This window comes from Sabethes cyaneus, chromosome 3 (assembly GCF_943734655.1).
Source record: "Sabethes cyaneus chromosome 3, idSabCyanKW18_F2, whole genome shotgun sequence".
NCBI lineage: Eukaryota > Metazoa > Arthropoda > Insecta > Diptera > Culicidae > Sabethes > Sabethes cyaneus.
Window position 1 is genome coordinate 188,240,054 of NC_071355.1, and position 15,306 is coordinate 188,255,359.

A 15,306-nucleotide genomic window follows, 5' to 3' on the forward strand; every position below is an offset into this window, starting at 1 on the left:
TCTAACTTCAAAACGCTGTCGTACCCCAGCAGAATTATTTATTCCTTAGACTTAGGTAATTAAATTTTGGCAATAACTCGCAATCTGAGTAGGCCAGGAATCAAAACTGATGACAGTTGCGTCTATACACTGCACTATTTTTACAAAATGTATTCTTCAATAGAACTGGCAGACATGCACTTTGTGTATGGGTTTTGTAACGGATTTGCGGAGGCAGCGAGACGCGAGTCAGAAGGTCGCCGCGTATACTTACGAGAAGCTACCGTTGCTGTTCGGTTGCTACTACCGGCCGCAGCTACTGAAAGAGGCAACCGTCGTTGGATACCATAGGCCGAGCTGGCCTCAGCCTACGGAGATTTGAATATTCCCTTGAATTACATCGTCGGCCACCCGTCAGTGTAGTCATTCCGTCATCGTCGCCATCCCGTCATCATCGTCACCCCGGCAGAAAGTCGAAAAACCACCGTACTGAACCACCCATTTATTACTCCAATACTCACACACAGTTCTATGTATCCGTTAGGGAAAATTAAAAGGATAAATTATACACAGTAGCTTTTCTTTCGAACACTTATCACAGTCCTGGTTCACGGAATAAGCCAGAGCCGACCTTGAGCTTTTTCAGTCTCTCGCTCGTGCTCGAGCGTGAAAAGAGGTCGTGAGCACCCGCCCCAGACGGTCCCCAGTGATTCGACCAGCGACCAGGGGTATAGTAGGTGGAACCCCTCTCGTTTCGCCAGTAACATTCTAAACAAAACACACTAGTTAGTTCATCAGTACCCATGAATGAAGCTATCTAGTTATTTGCTTATTTTCTTATTTATTTATTAATCTATTACTAACTTACCATAAATACATTTTTTTAAGTGCGACAAAGTACGAATTTTTATGCATGAGAACATCTTAAATAGTGTCGAATTCTGTTCACAGTTTTATACTAAACAATGGCATCGGGGTTCCCAGAAAAGAACGTGAAGAATAATTCCCATCTTGTTATTTTCTGATTTGCATTATGAAAAAAAAGTTGGTTTATTGTGGAATTGTGTAAAAAGTACTACGCCCCCAAGATCTATGCGATAAACTCAAAAACATATTCGAAATTGTTTGTGTTATAACAAATATTCAGCACATTAAGTCGACTTCTACATGTTTGCTTTTGTTAAAAAAATATAAAATTTGGTAAATACTGCCCAAAAATAATAAAAATACATATCATATTTCACGATCAAATGTTATCCTCAATTGTCGTCATAATATTCATAAGGCTCACTGCGCGGATTGATATGACAATCAAAAATTTAATAAAAAACTACCTTTTTGGACACATGATTCTTCCACGACTGCACACTTAAAAAAACACCGGATTCGGTAAAATTTTATCAAAGTCTAAACAGCTGAACGTTTGAACGTGAATCCGTAAAGGTCAATATGCATTATCGAAATTTTCATTGAACGTTCAGCAGCTTAGATTTCGGTAAAATTTTATCGAATGTTTTAAGTGTATGCGCAGTATTTGAACCTTGAATAATTCTGTCATAACTGATTGCCATTTGAAAAAAAGATATTTAGTCTATCAATTTAATACTCAGTTTTCTTTTATAATTCCCATCTTGTTATTTTCTGATTTGCATTATGAAAAAAAAGTTGGTTTATTGTGGAATACAACCCAAAGTTTACCGCATTCGTATCGCACACTTTATTCATACCTCCACGTAACCACTTGGGATCGCATGAAGCAAACATCCATTAATCACAAGCTTTATTGATTGTAATTAAAAAAAAAGTGATTAATAACAAAACTTTGGGATTAGAACCCAGTGCCAACAGAACTGATGACGCAGACTTTACTGATATCACCACGTGAACACCTATGGTTGGTTCGAGAAAATAATGTTGATGAGTTGCGTTTGTTGACTCTGTGTGTTTGTCTCCATAGAGACATAATGCGCCGCTATGTGCAATGTACGATCGAGCAAGTACGGCAAGGGACGTCGAAGTTTCACGGTGTGTTCAACATTAAATTTAATTAAAAATTAAACTGCATTCAACAGCATTCAGATTAAATCTGAAATATCTCTCAAATTAATGGAGATAGAAGAATAGTGTAAAAGAGATAAATGTAGATGAATCAATGGCCGTTCTTTATAAATTTATGAAAGACTAGGTTCACGAGCTACTTTACTAGATAATTGTAAAAAACCTGTGATAAATGAGATACCATGAGAAGTTTTTTCTTGAAAAGTGTTTTTGTTTCATGTTTTTCTGTAATATTTATACACGACCTAACAGAAAATCTTCTCAACTTTCCATTTAACATAAAATAAACACAAATTAGTACATTCATTTTCAACATAAATTAGATAATGTGCAAAAACGTAAAAAAAACAGTAAAATGCTCATATTTCTGTAACCAGCAATTTGCGACCCCATGTTTCATAGAGTTTTTTTCTTGTCTAGGGTTCCTCTATCTGTGGTAAAAATATCCCAGATAGGGAACCTAACACCCTGTATACAGGGTATTCAATAAGTTCGAATACACATTAAAAATGTGTTTAAAAAATGAAAATACAAGATATTCTTTTCTGAGTCAATTTTCATTGAAGCAGTGAATATTGAGAACGTTTATTTGGCAGAAGCACCCCCCTTTGTGCTTTATGACGAGTTTGAGACGTTTCTCAAAAGAATCACACGCGGCACACACCTGGTTCATGGAGATGCCCATGATCTTAGAAATGAGCTTCTTAAATTGGTTCAGCTCACTTTATGTTCGCTCTGCTTGGCCAGCATATACGACCATACATAAAAGTCCAGGGGATTAAGATCCGGGGAGCTGGGAGGCCACAAAGTCTTATCGAGAAAATCAGGCAAGTTCTCCCGACACCCCGCTTGGACGATATTCGCCGTGGGGGCCGGTTCGCCGTTCTGTTGAAAAACGTAACGATCTTTCCCGTAGAGGTCACAACCTTCTCCAGAACCTCGGTCTTATAGTGCGCGGCGTTGATTTTCACGTTTTTCTCGATAAACACCAGTGGAAGCTGCCCACGCTTGGCTACGGCCCCCCAAACCATCACCGACGCGGCGTTCTAGAACCGCGGGATGTTTATGTGGGACGGGGGGATGCTGGCTGGTGTCGGTGCCCACAACCGATCATTTTGGACATTGTGCGGCTGTTTCAAGATGAAGAGTTTCTCATCAGAAGCACTCCTGACTAGCGTGCCGCGAAAGTATCAGTTTTGCTCTGTCCAGCCTCTTCTTCGTTGTTGCCTCTGTTACCCCGTGAACCTTGCATTTCTTGTTCGGCTTGCTCCCAGGTCCTTCGCCATGATGGTGTGAGCAGTCCCGATCGACACATCCAGGTCAACAGCGGTCTTCCGGATCGAGCGGTTCATTTTTCGACGAACCCGCCCCCTCACCACCTTGATGGCTGCTGGCGTCCTCGCCGAACGCGGCCGCCCGGATCTAGTACGGTTCTTGGCCGAGCCTGCCTCCCAGTACCGACGGATGGTGCTATAGATGAAATTCCGCCTCATCCCGTGAAATTTCAACCGCTGAAATATCTCATCTCCCAGGTCCTTCGCCATGATGGTGTGAGCAGTCACCTCGCGCAAACAACTTTACTACGACGCTGCAGTACTCCTTCATCGCGCGCGGTAAAGAAATAACAAATGACATCAAGTCGACACCTTGCGCGTCGGTTAGCCTATATATAAGGCTAAAGCTGACACCAATACCAATACACACAACGATGAAAACTTGTATTCGAACTTATTGAACACCCTGTACTTTCTCAGATTTTATTACGTCGTCCACAAAGGCAAGAGAATTCGTAGGGCAGTACCAGGTGGGCTTTATGGGAGCCCGTGCTACTATGGATCAAATTTTCACTCTGCAACAAATTCTCCAGACACGCCGGGAGTACAACGTGCCCACGCATCATATTTTCGTGGATTACAGGGTAGCGTACGATACAGTCGAGCGCGAACAGCTATGACAAATTATGCAAGAGAATGGGTTTTCGGGCAGAATAAAGCGACTGATCAAAGTTACTTTGAAACTACGCACGCTTCAAATCGTGCAAAGGGTTGCGGCAAGAGGATGGTCTGTCCTCCGCCAAACTGAAAGCGGAGGATAGGAGGATTGAGCTATAAATAAGCTAGGAGGATTGACGGCCTACTATACTCTGTAGAAAGATCTATGATAAAGAACTGCAGAGCTAGCGCTACACGGCGCGATGCCCTGTGCAAATTAAGTAGCGAGGTTTTTTTGTATGCCACAATCGCATGGAATAAAAGGTCTCTGTTACAGTATTAATGATCATCTTTTGGGGCAGGCTCCGATTGCTCTATCAAAATTTACGGACTTCTCATACCCATTGTTGGAGTTGAGCTAGATAGTTGTAATCTTGAGCGCCGATTCGGTACTACATGGTTAATAAAATCGATGACCCTTTGGGAATTTAGCTATAGGAATGAAACTTTCGAAGAAGTTTTGCCTAGATAAAGCAAGAGCCCCATAATTTTAAAGCAGATGAACTGAACATTCAAGTTCAGAGCTACAACGCGGCAGGTATCGGTATCATCCGATATTATTTCAGTGATAAAGAGCGGGACAGTGTCCAGTTAGGGGTCGTATGATTGTGCTTCTATGATACACTACAAGTTAAGTTGAGCATTTTTTGAGCTACTGTAGAATTTGGATAGATAAACTGTTTGGTCTACAGTCCTGCATTTGATTCCAATGGGATGCTTTCTTAACTGCATAATCTAGGCGAGTAGCCCAGTTAAGTTTTTTAACCAGAATTATTCTGAGGAGTATGGCCCTTATACTGAAGCACAGCCTTGCACCAATCAGTATAAGGAAACGTTTTCTTCACCTAGTGAAGGATATAACAACTGTTTTTGTGGGGCTTGTATTAAGCTCGTCTTGTAAGCTTCATAACATGGTAATGCGTAGAGCTCCTAACAAACAACTGGACAGTACTGCGTCAAATTTTCCTCTGACGTCAAGTTACGTCGATAACCAAAGCAATAATCTAGAAACCAAGATGCGATATCTTGTAAAGGAGTGCTTTTGCCATTAGTGTAGTGTAGAACGAGAAGGAGAGTACTCCATGTGGACGTCCGTTGATCACCAAAATCATGACCGACGTATTTCCCAATGCTGCTGTGATTTCTCTGCTCAAAAACATTGCTTGAATCTACTTCATTGTAGAGTGGTGAATTCCATTTTGAAAGTCAGTCATAACAATTGAAACGAAGGGCGTGTAATCGAAAGCTCCTTCAATATCAAGAAAAGCACAAAGTGCTGTCTCCTGATATTTGAGTGATTTCTCAATCGACGTCACTACACAGTGCAGTGGGTTTTCCGTGGATTTGCCGTGTTGGTATGTATGTTGATTTCCATGCAACGAAGAACTCTTTAAAATCCCGTTGCGGATATATATCTGTGATTTTCTCCTTCTTAACTTAAGTGAACTTAAGAAGTGTTGAAGTTAGACATATTGGTCTGAAACCCTTATCCATGCTTTTCTCTTTTTCATCTGCCTTAGGTATGAACACCACCTCTATTTTCCACAAATTCTCCGGGATATGTCCCAAAGCGGATCTGGCTCGAAAAAGTTTGATGAGCTCGGAGATTACAACATTTCTGGATTTTTGTTGGTTCCAAAGAGCCTAAGTGCCCATTTGATCGAAACCTCCATAAACAATCGGGGTGCAGATGCAGGCTGAGCCGAGCCTTTTGACACATGATGTAACGACCCGTTTCAAAGCAGCGAGACCTGATTTTATCGATATTTTTAAACACTTTACACTCTGCATTTAAATGAAGGAGAAAGGGAATCGATGGAAATCATGCAAATATTTCTGAACAGCCCGAAATTATCCACTAGGCTTTATTAACATTTTTCTCTAGGCTCTGTTGGGTTTGCTGGCCTAAATGCCGGGTCTGTAAAGAAGCATATGCTGTCGTACGTAGCTAACAATGTACAACACCTTGATAAGACCGTTAGTTATTTATAAACTTGAAGCTGTGAAGCTGCTCAGGGTGGAACATGCCCACGTTTGTCGTATTCAAGCGGAAGGTGCTGCGGACGATATTTGGTAAAGCAAATAGGAGTGCAAATTGCAAGCGGAGAGTTGCAGAAGCGTATGAAACATGAGCTACCAGTACTACTTGGAATGATTATCGTTGTACATCATTTAAAAATCGGTAGTCTACCGTGGTCTGACACGTCGTAAGGATGCCGGACGAACCGGTTCTCTTCAACAACCCCATTACGCATTACCAGGAACCAGAAATAGAGAAACCCAACGTGGGAAATGGCTCGATCGGGTCGAAAGAGACTTCCGACTGATGGGATGCCTCGGAAATGGGTGACATTGAATGGAGATGACTGTTTAATACGGCACGAGTTACCTGGCTCTATTTTGCTGCATTTGAATTTGACACTTTTGGAAGCGCTGATGTTTTCTAAAGTGCGATATTATAATATGTTATTCTCTGTAAAATACATAGCAAGGGATAGCACCACGCACCCCCTCACATTGGCTATGCGTATTGACTTAACCGTGAACCTCATTATGTTTATGAACATGACCCATTAAACCATTTGGTTTGTATATCTCGATTGCAACTGAGATATTCGAAATCATATCTGAGCGAAAAAGTTATATTTCACGCCACATAAGAACATATATGTACCAAAGTGGAGGCAATATACGTGCGAAAATTTTGACAATTATTTGTAATATTATCTTGCATTTTATACAGTGGTTTTTATAACACGCAACTTAATACTCCTGAATATATGATTAAGATATAACTTAATATTGCAATCATCCATACTGCTTTATAATTTACAGTCATGAGTTGTATATGAGGACACTCACGACTGCAAAACAATTTATTGTTCACTTTGTTTTGACATACTCTAATCATTATACAATTCTTATGTAAAATTGACATGCATACGATTTAATGTGAACTTTCTATTACGATTTAGTGTTATCTGGGAAGGCACCGCTATAAACAATAGCTGCTATGAATTATAGCTTTGCTATTCATGTCTAAAAACGAGTTTCTGCAAAGCAAAGGTTCTCTATGAGTCACTCATAAAGTTATAGTCTACAATATTTCTGAAATAAGTATTGCGCTATCTTTATTAATTGCTGTTTTATTAAGCTATTACCTCGTGGGTGGGTAGTCAGCAAACGAGCGCTTATCAATAACGTTTTCTTCAATTAGTTTTTTTACTAAACTTTGGGTTCAACCAATTTCATTAAATTATTTTATAAAAATTACTAATATTGCCAATGTTTCCTACATTCTACAGAACATCCCGACAACCGTACCCCAGGGTCCCGTAGGAAATCCACCACAAAAGCCACCTCCACCGCCGCCCAGTCCTGCACTATCACTACGCGAGAAAATGAACTCCCTTAAACGTTTCATCCATCCGTCGAATAGACCGTTACCAGATCCACCCGGTCAAAAAACTCACTGTAAGTTCCAGAATATCTTAAGTAAGCTCGTTAAATATTAACCATATTCAACTTACACAGCGTCAAATTCATCACTGGATTCGATCTCTAAGCACTCATCTGGTGGCCCTCCATTTCGATCAGTATCTAGTACTATGGAGAAGATTCAGAACAATACAGCTGCAACCCTGGATCGCATGACCTTGCTTCAGCAACGTTATCGGCAACACCAGGAAGCAATGAAGGCTGACAGCGATCGAAGCCGACGTGCAAGTGTTTCTTCAAATACGGATTTACAGGTAGACAATAAACAGTTGAACTCAGCTGCGATTCCTAATACATTTTACGTCAAAATTCTGTGATAATCCCCAAGAATTGGTCAAATCGTTAATAACTTACTAGTAGCACTAAGTTGTGGTTGGTTCGATCTAATAATTTTCACGATGCTTTCCAGTCATCAGGTCAAATAATTCGTACAAAACCACCTTTAGTTCCAACGACACTACATCACCAACAACAACTACAGTTACAGCAACAGCTTCATCAGCAACATCATGCGCTTCAACCGAGATGGATCGAGCCTCCAACACCCAGAATGCGATCTGGCAGTGTCGCTTCGGGTATCAATTTGCTACCCGGTGCAGTGTCTAATGAATGTAATCCCCCTAGCATTAATCCACCGTTTGTGTCCTCCGTACAGCGTCCCGAACAAGGAGCAGTGCCTGAGTCAGGGCCGCCGAATCCCCGTAGTACGTCTGTGTTTAATCTAAACCAAATGCCGGCACAGCAGCCGAATATGTGGGGATTTTCTCCCTTGCAGCAGGTATTCAGCAATGTGAAATATGATGTCATTTGAATTGTCTCTATCTTATAATAAATTCATAAAAATCGATTTTCCCTACAGGCACAATCAATGGCTCACATCAATTTCAACCAAATGCATTGGAATCAAATGAATCCATGGATGGCTGGTCAAGCACACAATGGTTCCAATGTCAGTCTGAATCTACCATCTTCTCAAATGGGACACTATCCTCATGACCAACCGGGTTATCCGCCAGGCTGGAATAATAACTGGGGTGGCATGTATCCGTACCCGATGGGACTAATGCCAATGATGCCTGGTACGCAAAACCATAATTCAATTCACAGACATTCACTATGATCTAAAATTTTGTTTTTTTTTCCTTCTCAGGAATGGGCATGCCTCCACCCCGGTCAAGAGCTCTTTCACGGTCCCGGGCGGCATCACCAGCACTAAGCGTCAAGTCCAGAAAATCCACAATGTCGATGCGTAACTTACAGCGCAACAGTTACATAGACGATCTGACGGATGACGAAGACTCTGAAGAAGAGTTCATTCAATCTCGCAACCGCCGAGATCGTAGACATCGGGTGGACTCAAGTAGCAGTCTCGATTTTGACGAACCCGAGCCAGCGCCATTCGTGCGAGCTTCAAGCGTCAGACATTCGCGTTTCAATCGTGATCGTCGAGGTGCATCCTCAGCTAGATCACTCATTGATTATCCCGTAAGTCAGAAACGAGATTCACAACGTTCGCGGTACGAACGTGACGAGCTTCTACGAGATCGTTTCGATAAGATGTCGTTGTCGTCACCTAGGAAAGTTTCGGACTTCCCTAATGATTCGGACCGAGACAGATCAAATAACCTTAGAGCAAACAAAGAAAACTTGAGTTCACCACGCAAGATAGCTTCCGACTCACTGACCAATGATTCCGATGTGGATCAGGAAAGGCGTCGTCTTAGTAAGCAACGAACACCCAGTAGTGTTTCGTCGCCCCGAAGAATCGCTTCGGATTCCTTGACCAATGACTCTGATGCCGACCAACAGAGACGCAAGCAGCAATTGCAGAAAAATAACACACCTACGGCGACGTCGTCGCCAAAACGTCCAGAATCAGATTCCGTTACAAATGATTCCGAACCGACACAGCAGAAAGCCAAAACGATCGGAAACAGGAAACTTTCGGATGCTGAGAAAAGCAAACCGACAACAAAGACTACCAAGTCAGGTCGTTCTACACCCAAAAAGAGTCCATCCGATTCGCACACTCCGGATACGGATGGCGAACAGAAGCGAAGATTTCAATTCAAGAAAACGGTCAAAAAACATTCTAGTACGGAATTTATAGCGAATGATTCGGACGCCGAATTAGAACTTCGTAAAGAGGCGAAAAGAAAGAATTCCAACGTAGTCCAACAATCGCCGGAAGTTCAACCACCCAAAGTACCTGACGAAGAGGATCAGGAAGTTCACAACAAAACAGTCGAGCTCAAGAACCACATTAACGAATCAAAATGTGAGCAAGTGGAATTTGCCGTAGAGGAATCACCCCCACCGGCAATCGTAGCTCCCGATCGTGAGTGGGAGTGTGCATTCTGTACCTACGTCAATGAATCCGGTGTCAAAATATGTGCCATTTGTTGTAAAACCGTGCGCTCGGAAGCAAAAACAGACGCTGATATTCCACGATCACCTCCACCGGATGTCGTGCAGGAGCCACCTTTCGAAAAGCGAACCGTTCAAAGACCGAAAGACGACGTCGACAAACCGCTGCAATCTACCAGAGAGGGCGGCGGCGGCGGCGGCGATACGAAGAAGAAAGGTAGGATTCGCAAAATATCCTTTTGGCCCGGCACTAAAGCGAAGTAGTTGTGTGTGTTGTTGATTATACATCAATACTGAATCCTAGTTTGGTTGCACTCCCCCACACGAGAATCCATCTGTATTTCTGTAACCATTAGTACGAACAAAAAAGGACTCCAATGTATAGAACGAAAATTCGAATAAATGTCCATCCGACCATTTCCCGATAGTTAGTTGGCACTCTAAAGTGTGTTTGTGTTTCAAATAATAACATAATTGCATTTGTTTTTTTATTTTTGTAATTAAACTCAGAAGATTTTGATTTGTAATAAAAACGTGTTGCGCTTGAACCAATTCAGAGTTTTAATGTGTGCTGTTTTTCTATGTTCTCGTTATAGACTATGATGATGATGAAAAGGAAAACGGTGATGAAGACTCAAATAATATTTATGAAAATTTTGTCGAGGAAAATCCATTCAGAAATCAGGAGTTTCAAAACAAGTCCGCTGATACAGTTAGAAATTCGAAAAATAGTGGTGAAATTAAGCAAAATCTAGACAGTGAAATGGTTAAAGTGATGAACAAAGTAGTGAAGGAAAAAGTTTCGACCGGATGTGGTTCATCTCCACCGCGTGATTCCAACTCGCAGGTGAAGTTTCCCAGCAACAGAGGTTACGTTTCTACCGACAGAGCAACGATAGGGACTTCACCACCCCCACAAGATATGTCCACTCAGGTAAGCGTAGGCACTATTTCCATTCAGCGCAGAACGACCACGTGACTGTATTCTTCATCCAGACCTACGACACCGTTGAGGGAATTCGAGCGAAAGCCCAAGGCGACCAGGCTTCGGTTGAGGACAATCTCATCGGCAAACTAACATCGCCGTCAACGGGTAGCATCTATAAACGATCCCATTCGGTCACCACTGCGCCACAACTGCTACAAGTGGCCAGTCCCCGTTCCGGCAGTCGACTAAGCTTTTCGAGTGACACTCAGGTTCGATCAACCACACACAAGATCATGTCTTCGCACTTGCGCTCTATTTTCGTACCGACCACGCCTGAAAATGCTACCTTTCTATTTACTAATTTCTTTTTTCAAAACGCCTCTTCCGCTTTTGCTCTTGACGCCATCATCAAACATCACCAGTGCGACTCAACCGCCGCGTACAAACCGCTAAACACCAGTCTGCGAAGACGACAAGTACATAATTAATTATCTAACATTTGTGTTTTTTGGCTAATTATAACATCGATGACACTATCGCTGCGACACGTTTCTGATTCGGTGTGACTGCTGGCGGGTGGGCTAATTAAAACCTAGCGTCTGCCGCTTCACTAGCGTAATGACGTCAGATCGATAAATGATCCGAACTGATCAATATTGAAATGTAAGGAAATTAACGTTTATAATTCGTGAAACATCGTGCTACGCTTCGAGTGCACGAATAATTGCCTCTGGACTGGGTGGGTGCATTAAATTGCCTGCAATAAAATGATGCAGTTGCAGTTGCCCGATTCAATTCAGTAGTGCCAGTAGCTATTTGAGTTGATTTGTAACAGAAGAGCGTAGCTGATTTTACGGTAATCGATATTGATTAGTTGTGATTTTTGTGTTGCCAATTTTGTGAGTCAAATAAGTGAACTCTCAGCTTGATTATAGACCTTAGATGGTATAGATAATGTAGATTTGATTAAGAACATTGAAACATCATTTCTCGTTCCTTCTTTCTTCTTCCTTATTCATTCTTCTTTCTTCTTTCTTCCTTTTTCCTTTTTCCTTCTTTCTTCTTCCTTCTTCCTTCTTCCTTCTTCCTTCTTCCTTCTTCCTTCTTCCTTGTTCCTTGTTCCTTGTTCCTTGTTCCTTGTTCCTTGTTCCTTGTTCCTTGTTCCTTGTTCCTTGTTCCTTGTTCCTTGTTCCTTGTTCCTTGTTCCTTGTTCCTTGTTCCTTGTTCCTTGTTTCTTGTTCCTTGTTCCTTGTTCCTTCTTCCTTCTTCCTTCTTCCTTCTTCCTTCTTCCTTCTTCCTTCTTCCTTCTTCTTTCTTCCTTCTTCCTTCTTCCTTCTTCCTTGTTCCTTCTTCCTTCTTCCTTCTTCCTTGTTCCTTCTTCCTTGTTCCTTCTTCCTTCTTCCTTCTTCCTTCTTCCTTCTTCCTTCTTCCTTCTTCCTTCTTCCTTCTTCCTTCTTCCTTGTTCCTTATTCCTAGTTCATTATTCCTTTTTCTTTCTTCTTTCTTCTTTCTTCTTTCTTCTTTCTTCCTTCTTCCTTGTTCCTTGTTCCTTTTTCCTTTTTCCCTCTTCCTTTTTCCTTTTTCTTTCTTCCTTGTTCCTTGTTCCTTCTTCTTTCTTCCTTGTTCCTTCTCTCTTTTTCCTACCTTCTTCTTCCTTCTTTCTTCTTAATTCTTACTTTTTTCTTCTTTTTTCTCTTTTCTTCCTTATTCCTTCTTTTTTCCTTTTTTATTTTTATTTCTTCTGTCTTCCTACTTCCTTTTTGCCTTGTTGCTTGATCCGTATTCCTCGTTCCTTTGTCCTTGTTCCTTGTGTCCTCCTAGCTTCTTCACTTTTCTTTTTTATTTTCCTCGTTCCTTCTTCGCTCTTCCTTCTTTTTCCGATTCGTTTTATTTTCTATTTTGCTATCTTCCTTTTCCGTTTTTCTTTTTTCTGCTGTATAGTTTTTTATCTTAATTTTTCAAGCTTCTTTTTTCCGATCAATCTTTATCCGATTCCTTTTTCCTATCTTCCTTTTTTAAAGCTTTTTTTCTCGATGCGCCCTTTTCCGGTCTTCTTTTTTTCTATCTTAATTTTTCCAATCATTCTTTTCCCGATCTTTCTTTTTTTTGATCTTCTTTTTTCCTACCTTCCCTTCACGATCTTCTTTTTTCTATCTCACTTTTTTGATCTTATTTTCCTGGTCTTCCGTTTTCTGACCTTCTTGTTTCCAATCTTCCGTTTTGCGTTCATCCTTTTTTTGATCGAATTTTTTTAATTATCCTTCTTCCATCTTCTTTTTTCAATCTTCGTTTTTCGATCTTCCGTTTCCCTAACTCCTTTTTTCCTGTTATCCTTTTTTCCGCTTTTCTTTTTTCCGCTTTTCTTTTTTCCGATCTTCCCTTTACCGGTCTTATTTTTTTCGATCTTCCTTTTTTCGTTTTACTTTTTGATCGACCTTGCTTTCTACGCAGGTATTTATTGAATAACCTGCATTTCTTTTCGCTATAATCGCTATTAAATGAGCGATTTTTATATTATTATTATTGTATTTAATGCATACAACATCAATCTGCCTTTATCCGATCTCCTTTATCTAAATTCTTTTTTGTAACCTTTCTTTTTCCGATCTTCCGTTTCCCGATTTCATTTTTTCCTCTTCTTTTTTTTAAATCTTTCTTTAGAACATAGAAATCTTGTTTTTCGATTCTTCTTTTTTTAATCTTCTTTTATTCTATATTCCATTTTTCGTCCTTTCTTTTCTCAATTTTCCTTTTTCCGACCTTTATTTTCCTATCTACCTTTTCCATCTTTCTTTTCACGAGCTTCCATCAACCGGTCTTCCTTTTTCCTATTTTTTTGACCAATTCTCCTTTTCAGATCTTTTCTCTGATCTTTCACTTCTTGATCTTCCTATTTCTATCTACCTTTTTCCAATCTCTCTTTTTTGACGTAGGACTACGTCTTACGGCAAGTTTTGAGATAGGGTGTCATTCCAAAAAATCGAAAAATGCGAGCGTCACGAAAAATGAAAGGTTTTGAACGCTAATAGCTCAGCGGTTTTCCGATCGATTTTCAATATTCTTACACCAATCGATCGGTAAATCTTCTAAGAATTGACCCAAATGAAGAAAAGTATGGATCCTTGATGTTGAACTACTGAAAAATTGAAAATAATGAACCTATGTTTTACCAGAATTCTCGCTTCGTGATTGGTTGGAATATTCTTTGCGATGAACTAAACCTATACCAATTTGATATCTGTGCTTGGGAAGTACGCCAAAACAAACGACAAAGTTTCCTCATTTGAACAAGATTTCTTAATACCGCAATTAAACCTAGACCATTTTGATGTCCTTGCTTGGGAAGTACGCCAGAAAGAGTGACAGAGCCCCCTCGTGCCAACAGATTTCTTACGAACGCGAATAATCCTAGTCCAATTTGATGTCTGTGTCAGGGAAGTGTGGGAAAAAATGACACAGGTTCGTTATCCCAACAGATCGCACATTCTTTACTGCGAGACGATTAAACCTTGGCGAATTTGATATCTGGGTTAGAAAAATGTGCTACAGCTGTAGTGTTCGGTTATAATATGACTCTGTATGAATACGCATACTTGCCGATGCCGTTTCATTAGAAGTGTAGTGAAATGATGTGCTGTTGATAAAATGGGATTGAATTGGTAAAATCCCTTCAACGGGGGGAACCATAGGTAATAAAAACAATCTTTAATTTCAGTAAGGTAGCAGGAAAGCAATAGTTTGTGTTCTTGATTTTGTTAAATTGTTTTCAAATGCACAATATTTTGAGAATTGAACGTATGCAATGTTACTACTTTGATGTTACATACAACGCATGTATACATGAAGAATCGAATGATTACAAGCATAAATATATGCTACTATCACTACAAAGAGAGTTACGCAGTCCTGCGTCACCTATATATGCGGTCGTGTCTTGTACACAACCCCTCTGATTTTTTCAATATTCCTCTTTCTGATCTTCTCTTAACCGATATTCTTTCCCTCTATCCTTCTTTTCCTGATCTTTCTTTTTACGATCTTCTTTTGTCCGATTGTTATTTTTCTAATATTTCTTTTTCCGTTCTTCTTTTTGCGATCTTCCATTTTCCAACCTGTCTTTTTGCTATCTTGGTTTCTGCGATCTTTCTTTTTCCTTCTTTTTTCTCATTCTTTCCGATCTTCATTTTGCTTTCTTACTTTTTCTTATCTTTCTTTTTTCTACCTATTTCCTTTATTATACTCTCTTTTTCATTCATGCACTTTCCGGTTACATTTACTTTTTTTCGTTCGAATACTTGTTTTAAATTTGACAAATGGTGATTGACTGAGAATCCTTTTACTGCGATGTCGTCAAGGTAGATATTTAAATGCTGATTCAGGCGTTAGTCCTGCCATTGCGATAGTCATCTTTCGTTGAAAGTTGTTTGGACTGATATTTAATTTAAAAGGCAATCGAGTAAATTGATAATGGCCGCTTTTGGTAGA

The 15,306-nt window shown here is 40.4% G+C and overlaps 1 protein-coding gene across 1 annotated transcript in view; it reads left to right on the forward strand.

Moving 5' to 3' along the window:
* The window catches only part of LOC128740505 (E3 ubiquitin-protein ligase lubel), a 51,755-nt gene that overhangs the window by 18,260 nt on the left and 18,189 nt on the right, over positions 1 to 15,306 (forward strand). The window contains exons 6-12 of the mRNA XM_053836049.1: positions 7,334 to 7,502; positions 7,563 to 7,780; positions 7,936 to 8,304; positions 8,386 to 8,605; positions 8,677 to 10,110; positions 10,490 to 10,827; positions 10,890 to 11,090. Coding sequence (XP_053692024.1) covers positions 7,334 to 7,502; positions 7,563 to 7,780; positions 7,936 to 8,304; positions 8,386 to 8,605; positions 8,677 to 10,110; positions 10,490 to 10,827; positions 10,890 to 11,090 — 2,949 coding nt within the window. The remainder of the gene's footprint in view (positions 1 to 7,333; positions 7,503 to 7,562; positions 7,781 to 7,935; positions 8,305 to 8,385; positions 8,606 to 8,676; positions 10,111 to 10,489; positions 10,828 to 10,889; positions 11,091 to 15,306) is intronic.